We start from the raw sequence: 10,846 nt of genomic DNA on the forward strand, positions 1-10,846 counted from the left end.
CATCTGGACCGATTCTTACAGATGTCTTGTGTTGTATGACAACTATTATTAAATGTCAAATGATGGCTAACATAGAGCATTAAAAGTTGAGTGACAGTGAACAATCATTCATCATTATCTTAATAGAGAGGTGTCTAGATGACTAGAAAGATGAATAAGTACTTGAGGCCTTTATCATAATATACATGAATGATAAACTAACTTAACCCTTCAATTGCATCTACTTTAAACTAATCTCATAACCCTAAAAACTTGAGCTAGAATGAATGAAAGAATATCAACTCAAGTTGTATAATATTGAAATTTTAAATTATATCTCATGTACAACAATAATTTTAAAAATCATTAATGATCGAGAAAAATTTTTTAGTTCCACATAATTTTAATATATGTAATTGACATTGTTCCTACCTTCTATATTATATTGGCCTTATAACCCACCTTATGTCTATAGTGATTTTGAGCCCACAAAATAACAATATTGGATAGATTTCTATCTTTTATTTTTATGGCTTAGAGTTCACTAAGTACTTGCTTGTGATTTTTTTTTAATTGTATTATTGAGCTAATTTACTCGAAAAATCCACACACATATTATATATGTAAGGCTTCAAACTTGATCAACCCTGACTTGATAGCCTACTTTTTCAACCAACAAAAGATAAAATGAGTTGTATTTGTCTCTACTCCTCTATTATTGAAAGAAACACACCAAATCACACATGTAAATATATTCCACAATCTATATAATATTAGTCATAACATCAATTGATATATATATGAGACAATAGAGTTGCTGATGATAGAGTGCTTATTATAGAAGCAGCTAACATAAGCATATAAAGATCTATGTAGCATTGTAAATAACTATATAGTCATGATGAGTGATTGATCTGCATGTTGCAGTCATTATTAGAAGAATCTTCGGCCACCAGAGCCTGCCTCTCGCTGGCAATTGAAGTATGCCGCAGCAACTGGTGAACTGAGCTCGTATTCCTGTGCAAAGGATTGAGTGCTGAAGTTCTCTCTGACTTCTGGACGATACACACATGTCCTTCTTTTCTGTCGTAAGAGTGCAAAGACTATGCGATGAATTCCAATTGCTGGACGAGGGCTCTCATACCTTACCAATTCACGCCCTGCACACATATATGCATGAGTATTAGTCACTATAATACCTATTCAGTTGCTCAAAATATGAACATGTTCAGAGAATATTAATAAATATCTATGGAGTTTATATATCATCATATATATTGATTCATGACGAGAGTTTTAACAAGCCTTTCTTGGATGTGTCCTTTGTTGAGTATATTTAAATTCCATCACAAAAAAAGAGTACAAGGTCGTCTTAAGGTATTAAACTCCTTGCCCTCTTAACCTAATTATGATTAATCTATAAAAAGTGAAGTGATTGTCATAGGCAATGTTTAATAACTATGATATTATGGTGGGCCAAATATCAGCTTCTTTTTTGAATGTTATTCATTTAGAAGGGCTCCATAATGGCCCATATTGCTCCTTGACTCCATAATCTATGAAAGATATTTTTTTTTTCAATTCATCATTGTTTGGAGGAAAAAATATGCTGATAGAAATATGTGATTCTACCAAAATAATGTTAAAATTCTCTAACTTAGAAAATAATATGATTTATTTTTTCATGAACGGTCTTATATATTAATTAGACACTCATAACTCTAATATGAATATAGTATATGGTCAAATGGCTCCACATAGGTAAGAATTGATACACTTTTACTCTCTTTCTTGGATCAACACTTTGAATCATCTTACTTGCATGGCACTTAAAAAGAAAGACTTAAAGTCATAGCCTCTTTCTTTTCTCATCATATAAAGGCCATAAATCTTTTAGATTTCACAACATATGAATCCATCAGAAGGGCTAATCATCTTTTGTTAAAGAGAATTAAAATACACCAATATATGATTTTGAGCTCATAACTTTTGGTTGAAACCAAAAAACGTTGTAAAAAGGCCTTAAAAATAATGGAATTCTAGCATTTTCTTTGATTCTTTCAATAGAAGATAAGAAGAAGTGAGCTTACCATCCTCTAGTAACCTGGAGGATAATTTTTTTTTATAATAAAGGTATGGGTAAATTAAATAATCCTTACTATCTTTAGGATGAGGAATAGAGGAAAAAAGTTTGTATTAGGAATTATATTATGGGGAAAATAATACTAAATAATACTACACTTGGGTCAATATTAGAAAGAACTAGTCCATGAAACTAGAATTTAGATTTGATCTTAGAATGTAGGTTCTCTTACAGGCAAATAAATTGAATTAATTGATATGATGATTCATAGGAAAATAAATATTTTATGCATCCAAGAAATTAAATAAGTTAGAGAGAAGGCCAAGGAGATTGATAGTTTAAGATTTAAACTTTGGTATTCTTGTTGAAGTAGTATTAGACATGGTATAGGTACGATTATAGATAAGAGTTTGAAGGATACTATTATAAAAATTGATAGAATTAGAGAGAATTTTTTTTTCTTTGAAGATTATTATTGATGCTAAGATTATTAATATTATAAGTGCTTATGCACCTCAAGTAGGTTTGGATATGTGTTTAAAATTAAAATTTTGTAATGACTTAGAAGAATTAATTCAAAAGATTCATCTTGAAAAAAGAGTTTTTATTGAAGGAGATTTAAAGGGATGTGTTAGGAGAGAGATATAAAATTTTAAACGTATTCATAATGGCTATGACTTTGGAGTGACTAATGAAGGTGGTAAGACTATATTAAATTTTTCTCTAACTTATGATTTTGTAATTGTTAATACCTTATTTAAAAAAATAGATGATCATCTCACCACTTATAAGAATTGATACGTCATGCAAAAATTATCTTGATCGGGCACGAATCTCGATTCAAAAGCTAGTTGGAAACTTCAAAAATTAATTTTGGGGGCACCCGAACTCCGATTTCAGCGAGCTTACAGTCAAACTGAGCGTCTCGGAAATACGAACACAACGACACCAAGTTCGACCCAATCCGAGCCCAAATGGGTCCGAATCATGGACCCGAAGCGCTGTTGGAAGGTTCAAACCACAATTTGAGTTACCAAACGATCTCCGATTTTAACGAACTTATACTCGAATCTGCTGAAGACCTGACGTCCTGCTTAAGACCCGACGTCCTACTCAAGGCCAGACCATCAACACCCGATCTTCCAAGTGACACTGGGTCTAACACCTGACTCCTTGTCTCCTACCGCCTACGGTCCTTCTGATCTCTGTCGCCTACTACGGTCCATCCGACCTCCATCACCAGACAACGGTCTTTCAGACCCCAATCTCCTACCGACTACGGTCTTTCAGGCCTTCGTCGCCTACTATGGTCCTTCCGACCTCCATCAACAGACAATGGTCTTTCTGACCCCGGTCTCCTGCCGACTACGGTCCTTCCGACCAGACAAACATGTATATGTAATTCCTACCATGTAATACAATCTATATGATGTAGATTTGCTACATCAATCCAAGGCCTTCTCCCAAGGAAGGGCCTCATTTGTAATCGACTGCAAATACTAGTGGATTCATTCAAACTGGGCCAGGCCCCGTGGTTTTTCCCCCTTTTTAGGGGTTTTCCACGTAAAAACTTTGGTGTCTCTTATGAATGCTACACCCTCTTACTTATCTGTTTGTGTGCTGGATCTTCGTACAATGCTAAGACGTTAAACTAAATATTTCTCTACCATCGCGAATACTCCAGGACGCAACAAGAATATATATAGTTAAACTCAAATTGATTATTTTATTATAAAAAAAAATAGTTTAGATTACAAAGATTGTAAAATTATTCTGAGTGAAAGTTTATGTATCCAATATTGCTTATTAATTTTAATTTTAAGATGAAGGGACAAAATATGAAAAATTTAGTAAAACGTTATTCTAAGCTTAGATAAGTACTATAAAAAATACTAACAAAAATATTTTTTTAGAGTAAGATAAGAGATCTTAAGATTTTGTCTGTGCATGAGAAAGTGAATGTTATGTGGAATAAAATAGCTAGTAATATTAAAAATGTTGCAAAGAATGTACTTGGAATTTCAAAAGATAAAATCATAATAATAAAAATAGTTGGTGGTGGAATCAAATGTGTAAGAAAAGATAAAAAATATGAAGCTTTACTATAATAATTGGTTTAAATGTAAAAACTCTTAAAATTGAGAAAGATATAAAGTTGACCGTAAGGAGTCTAAGAAAACAACTACGATGCAAAGAATTTAGCTTTTAATGATTTATATAATATATTAAATATTAAAGAAGGCAAAAGGTATATATATAAGCTAGCCAAACAAAGAGATAAGAGTAGTAAGGATTTAGTTCAAGTTAAGTGCATTAAGGATGAAGATCAAAAAGTGTTTTTTTTAGAAAAGGATATTCAACAAAGATGGATGAGATATTGTGTTAAGCTTTTCAATGAAAATTGTGAGAATACGACTGACTTTGATGACCTTAGCACTCTAATTGAAAATAAATATTTTTATTTTTATTAATGCATTATTAAACTAAAGTTAGAAAGGCTTAAAGAAAATGAAGTGTGGAAAGACTAGCAAATCTAATGATATTCCAATAGAGATGAGAAAATGCTTAGAAGATGAAGGAATTTCTTGGCTTACTAAACTTTTTAATATTATTTTGAAGACTAAAAGATGCCAGATGAGTGGAGAATGAGTGTGTTAATTCTTTTTTTTTTTTAAATAAAGGTGATGCACAAAATTGTGCAAATTATAGAGGAATTAAGTTGATGTGTCATACTTTAAAACTTTAGGAGATAGTTATGGAGCTTAGGTTACAAATGTTTCTCAAAATCAATTTGGATTCATGCCGGGTAGATCTATTATGGAAGTTATTCATTTATTGAGAGGGTTGATGGAGAGGTTTATAGAGACTAAGGAGGATCTACATATGATATTTATTGATTTAGAGAAAGTAAATGATAAAGTTCTAAGAGAAGTGTTATGGATAGTTCTAAAAAAAGAAAAAGGTTTAATAATGCTTATATTCAAGTCATTAGTGATATGTATGCAGAAGTTGTTTCTTGTGTTCAAACTTAAGTTGGTTTGACCATGTTTTTTCCTATTTCAGTTGGATTACATCAAGGATCAGCCTTAAGCCTTTATCTTTTTTGCTTTAGTCATGGATGTTCTCATTATACATTTGCAAGAGGATGTACCTTGGTGTATGCTTTTTTTCTTATGATATTCTTTTTGTTGATAAGACTAGAGAGGGAGTTGAAGGTATACTCGAATTATATATGGAGGTCAATCTTAGAGTTTAAAGGTTTTCGTTTGAGTAGCTAGATCTAAAGCCGAATACATTGAGTGTAATTTTATTAGTAATGTATATAGTGTGGGATTTGTGATATTGAGTGATCAAGACATTAATAAGTGTACTCATTTTAGATATCTTGGGTCTATTATTTAGAGTGATGGTGAAATAGATGGGGGTATTATTAGTAGAACCCAAGGTAGATGGTTGAAGTGGAGGAATTCTTCGGGTTTGTTGTATGATAGAAAAGTACAACTCAATCTTAAGGGAAAATTTTATAAGATGGTGATGAGATTTGCAATGCTTTATGGCGTTGAATGTACGTTGGCCATTAAAAGAGAAGCATAATGTTAAGTTAAGTGTTGCTGAGATGAAGATGCTTAGCTGGATGAGTGGACTTACTCTTAGAGACATGATACGAAACAAGCATATCTAGGAAAAGGTTGGAGTAGTTCCAGTGATAGATAAGATTAGAGAGAGTCACCTTAGTTGGTTTGGTCATGTAAACCCTATTAGGAGAGTAGATGTATTAGATTTGGCCTATGTTAATAAAGGTAGAGGTAGACCTAAAAAGATTTGATTAGAAAATATTATAAATGACATTTCTTTATTAGATTTAAATGAGAGTTTGACTCTTAACAGGACACAATGGAGAAAAAAGATTCATGTAGCCGACCCCACGTAGTGGGATAAAGGCTTGATGTTGCTGTTGTTTTTGTATAAATAGCATCTCATTTGTATTTTTAAAAATTTTTTAATTCCATTATATTATTAGAAAATATCATCCATATCCCATCCTTTTTCTTATTTAATATTAATGTCTCTAAGGGATGTTTATAATCAATTATGGAAGAATCCTTCAATTAGATATAATTTTGGATATAAAATGTTGGCTTCTCACCTGTTCTCTTATTGTTATTATATTTACTAATTGCAATGAAAGCATTATTAAAACTAATTTCCAATTCTTTGAGAAATACAAGCATATAAGGACAGCTTATTAGATTTGAGAACTCTACTTTTATTATCTTACCTAACTATCCTATGAGTAAAATTAACACTACTATGTATGCTGCTTAATTTCCTTCTAAAAAATTACTTATTTCTTACATTGGTGTTCTTATTTATAAAGGTCGTGAAAAAGCCTCCATCTTTGATGATATTCTTTTCCAAAAAAATCTTCCTTAAAATTACTAGTTGGGAGCAAACATTGTTTCTTTCTAGGAGGAAGAATCTGATTAAATAAATCCTTTTAATAATCCAATCTATTCTTCTTCAAGTTGTAAATCTGCATAAGAATATTATTAATAGATTAAAATTTTGACATGACAAATATTTTTAGGACGCTAAGGATCATCGTAGCTAAATTATTTAGTTAGTCTCACCACAGGTTGTGAAAATTAGATTGGACATAAAACCGGAAGAAGGAGATGCTAAGGGTTCAATGGTTAGACCGAGGTTGAACCATATGACGTAATAAATATGAAATTTATTTAAATTAGTTTTTATAATAGAATATATATATATATATATATATACAGAGAGAGAGAGAGAGAGAGAGAGAGAGGTGTAAGTCATACACCAAGATTTTTACGTGAAAACCCCTGAAAAGATAAAAAACCACGGGGTCTGACCCAATTGAAATGAATCCATTAGTGTTTGTTGTTGATTGTAAATGATGTCCTTTGTCGGGGAAAGGTGCTAACTCAATATAGCAAATATGCATTACATGGTTGGGATTGGAAGAATGTCTATTATTGCCTTTTTTTCTTTTCATCTACTACTTTATATAATCTTCAGAGGTATATAAAATTTATTTTTTTTTGTATTAAAACATAAGATTTATAATGAGATCAACTTCATCAAAATTTGGGATGATTTAGCCATTAATCAAGTATCTTTAATTTAAAGGATGAATGGATGGCATATGGATACCTTTTAAAAAAATTAGTTTTATCCACCCATATATTTCACCAATCAAACACCTAATGCATTCAATAGATGATGAAAAATTCAAGTATTTAATTCCAATCATTTGAAATTCTCCATATTTTGAAATTATAATTATTAGAGCCATCCAATAGAAATTTTGATGTATCTCATGAATGCCTAGATAATCTTTAAAACTCTTGAAATTTTGCATTACATTAACTTCAATAATTTTAATGATGATGAATGATTTTTTTTTTTACATTTGAAGGCCATATTATCACATTTTTTCCTCTAAAAAGGAGAAAAAGTTCACCCTATACTTATATGTTTAGACTAATCCATTCAAATAAATAAAGTCATTTATCTTTTCATCATCCATCAAATATTTAAATGATTAGTATTTACAAAAGTAAAAAATTAAAAAATAAAAGGCATGCAATGATTGCTTCAAAAAATATGAAAGATTCTAAAGGATATATGAGGATAAACTATTTTATGTTCTATTTGAACTCAAGATACTAATGAAAACAAAGACTTAGAATATATCTTTCTAAATGCTTTGAACTTACTTTATGATATTCCTTGAACTGATTAGAAAGTAAATTAATTAACTAATAAGCTTGGAAAACGAAAAATAAAAAATTTGCATGTTCATTTATTTTAATCAAGCTACTCACCAAAGCTTGCATCTGTTGTTGCTGGGATATCGGTTACCATCCTACACAGTCAATCAAAAATTTATCAGTGAAGTTAGGTAGGCAATAATGTGAACTAATGCATAAAAAATATCTCCAAATGTATTGAGATTATATATCATTAAGTCATTACACAAAAGGAAAAGAAGGTTTTTATTGTACTTTTGTCAACTTTTGCGATGATTTTAACCGCCACAAAATGGCTAGCTAGCACCGGTTCTAAAACCGCAGCAAAACTGTTGTGCCACTGTCCATTACAAAGATCTTTTGCAGCGGTTTTGCAAACGTTGGGAGACGAAATTAATTCATTTGTAAGATATTCTCATCCTTTTTTTTTGCATATACAGTAATTGACAATGATTAAGAAACAACGTTTGCAAGTCAAATTTGATAATAAAGTTCTCTTAAGCATCTTTATAAGATTCTATGACATAGTTTCAATCATTTTCTATCTCATAGATACTTTTGTCTCAAAAAAATTAAAAAAAAAAATCATGATAAGGACATGGATAAAAGATAAAGTAATCGAATATGGGAATAAGTGTACATACACTTTTTGAATTTTAAGCTTTAGGCACACTTTATCTAAAAAAATATGACAAAAAATATATATATATATTTTTTCACTATTACAATTTTGACTAAAAATATATTAAAGTAATAAACATTATAATTATTTAATTAATTAAATTCTAACAATATTATTTAATTATTTAATTTATTTAAGTTTGGTTGTTCTTCTACTAGTGATATTATTTTCGAGATTGATAAGCTGCCTGAGCAATTGCTTAATCTGGTTAGACGTGATAATCTGGGGCTTTCTTGATGGGTGTGTTTTGGTTCTTTGGATGTTTAGTTTCTGGGTTTTTTTCTTGTTTTTTTTTCCTTTTGCTGGGTTGTCTGGGCGTGATTATGTGGTTCTGCCTTGTTTTCCTTTTCTGGAGTAATTTTTCCGGAGGTGTTTGCATTTGCATTTGGGTGTGGTTTTTCTGCTGGGTCTTTACAGTTTTTTATTTACTTATGGTTAGTATTTACATATTAAATGTGCTCTGTCTTTTTTTTCTCCCCTTGGGTCACTAGCATTGCACAGGAGGCTTTGAATTTTAATTTCCTTAATGTACCTTGGTTCCTGGACATTTTTTTGGTCTGCTGTTTTGATTGAAAAACCTGGAAATCCTATAATCCTGCAGGTAGTTTTTTGGGATCTAATGATGGTTTTTCCTTTTACTGATTATGCTTATTCTGTGCTATATAAATGCAGGAAGTTATTTACTTCTCTTCGTAAAAGTTGTACGGTTGCCAAGGTTAGTTTAATTTGCTTATTAGTCTTTATTGAAAATTATTACTGGTTTTTTGGCAGGAAGAATGAGCATAATGAGATCATCAGTTGCTTCCTTTTTTGAGCTCTGTTTACTCACAGACCTAGGTTTTTGTGGCATTATTTTTGTAACTGTAGAAAACGGAACAACCGGCTCATAGGTTTTTATTTTACTTTTTTACTTGTAGCTCTTTTGAGCAGTAGGGAGCTGGAGGTTTCTTTTAAGGACCTTGTAACCGTTTTTTGAATATTAACACGTAGGCCCCATGAGTGGGTTTTAATTAAAAAAAAAAATAAATTCTAACAATATATGACTAAACAATTATCTTTATTCATAATTATTTTAATCACATTAAAGTGGTTATCTTAATCACATTTTTTATAAACATAATTAACATATTAAAAAAAATATGATCATAACTCTATTCTTTTGCTTGTTAGAAAATATTAGGAGTTTAGTTTACCAGTGCAAGTACTCCTTCAACGTTGGATTGCTAGGGTTTGGTGCATCCAGATCCACCATTACCTGCATATCACAACGTAAAAGAGACATTCTTCTGTTATCAAAGAGATTTAATACACACAGAGATCAACAACATAAAGAGAGCAGTAACAGTAATATTAATAATCATGATACTAGTGTGTAGAAAACACGCAAGTCATCTCCTCCAACTTCAACTCTAGGGCGATTTGCAACAGTGGAAGGCCTCAAATCACAGCCATTAGAGAATGGCCTGTTGTTGAACAGAACTCTGAACGTCACTGATTGATCAAAGGAACCTACATCTTCTCTTAATGCGTTATTAAACAAAGAAGAATCTCCTGACATATTTTCTTCTTTTTATTTTCTCAGAAGTTGGGGGAAGAAAGAAAAATGGTGAGGAAGGAGAGAAGAGAGCCATCACTTAAATACATGTTCCATGAAGGTTCTTTACATGAAGGACAATTTACTTTCTATGCCTTATCTGTAAACTTTAAAGATAAGAAGGTGTTAGTGGTTAAAGGTCAGATCTTACAGTTCACTTGGTCCGCACAAGTTATTCTCACTCAACTTGTGTGGATTCAGCTCTTCTATGAGTGTGTGAGAGGAATGATAAATATATAACAAAAAGTATTTGTAATAATTCAGAAGCTGAACTACATCCATAAATAATATTCAAGCTTGGGCTATTTCAAAAAAAAAAAAAGAATTACAAGTCCTTAAAGGATCAACGCTGATCAGTACGTAATCCTCAAAAAGTTACAACTACAAGCAAAAAAGATGTAATGAGCCAATGATCCCTACTGAATTACAAAGGGAAATGAGAAAACAAAGAACGGCAAGAAACCGTAGCCCAAAAAATAAGCCCAAACTCATGGCAAAAGTTAGGTACCAAACAAGAGGACATGCAAAAAAAGAAAAAGCTAGAAAAGACTGAGGCTTCGTTTGAGACATCTTTTTTATTACTTCATAAAGCAGTTTTTTAGTATAAAAAATTTAATTTTGTACTAGAAAGCTGCTTTATGAAGCACTAATAAAACCTTCCCAAACAAAGCCTAACTCAAAATAGAACCTGTTGATTAGTAGGACTCCATGTTAAGCCATATGCATCA

At 31.2% G+C, this 10,846-nt stretch overlaps 1 protein-coding gene across 1 annotated transcript; it reads right to left on the reverse strand.

Annotated features, from left to right (window-relative positions):
* Positions 1-711: 711 nt before the first annotated feature.
* Positions 712-10,114, reverse strand: LOC110114719 (protein HEADING DATE 3A). Its single transcript, XM_020847692.2, has 4 exons — positions 9,891-10,114; positions 9,718-9,779; positions 7,918-7,958; positions 712-1,139 (listed from the first exon to the last, which is right to left on the reverse strand). The coding sequence occupies exons 1-4, from the start codon at positions 10,080-10,082 to the stop codon at positions 913-915; spliced, it is 522 nt and encodes a 173-aa protein (XP_020703351.1). The 5' UTR covers positions 10,083-10,114; the 3' UTR covers positions 712-912.
* Positions 10,115-10,846: the final 732 nt, after the last annotated feature.

The sequence above is a fragment of the Dendrobium catenatum genome, unplaced genomic scaffold (genome assembly GCF_001605985.2).
Source record: "Dendrobium catenatum unplaced genomic scaffold, ASM160598v2 fragScaff_scaffold_1339, whole genome shotgun sequence".
Taxonomy (NCBI): Eukaryota; Viridiplantae; Streptophyta; class Magnoliopsida; order Asparagales; family Orchidaceae; genus Dendrobium; species Dendrobium catenatum.

Excerpts from the sequence above, each read along its gene's own strand:
- LOC110114719 (XM_020847692.2), bottom strand. The coding sequence starts at position 10,082 with ATGTCAGGAGATTCTTCTTTGTTTAATAACGCATTAAGAGAAGATGTA. Across the intron at positions 9,780-9,890 it reads TGCGTGTTTTCTACACACTA|GTAATGGTGGATCTGGATGC; the intron begins GTATCATGATTA and ends TGTGATATGCAG. Across the intron at positions 7,959-9,717 it reads TTGAAGGAGTACTTGCACTG|GATGGTAACCGATATCCCAG; the intron begins GTAAACTAAACT and ends TTGACTGTGTAG.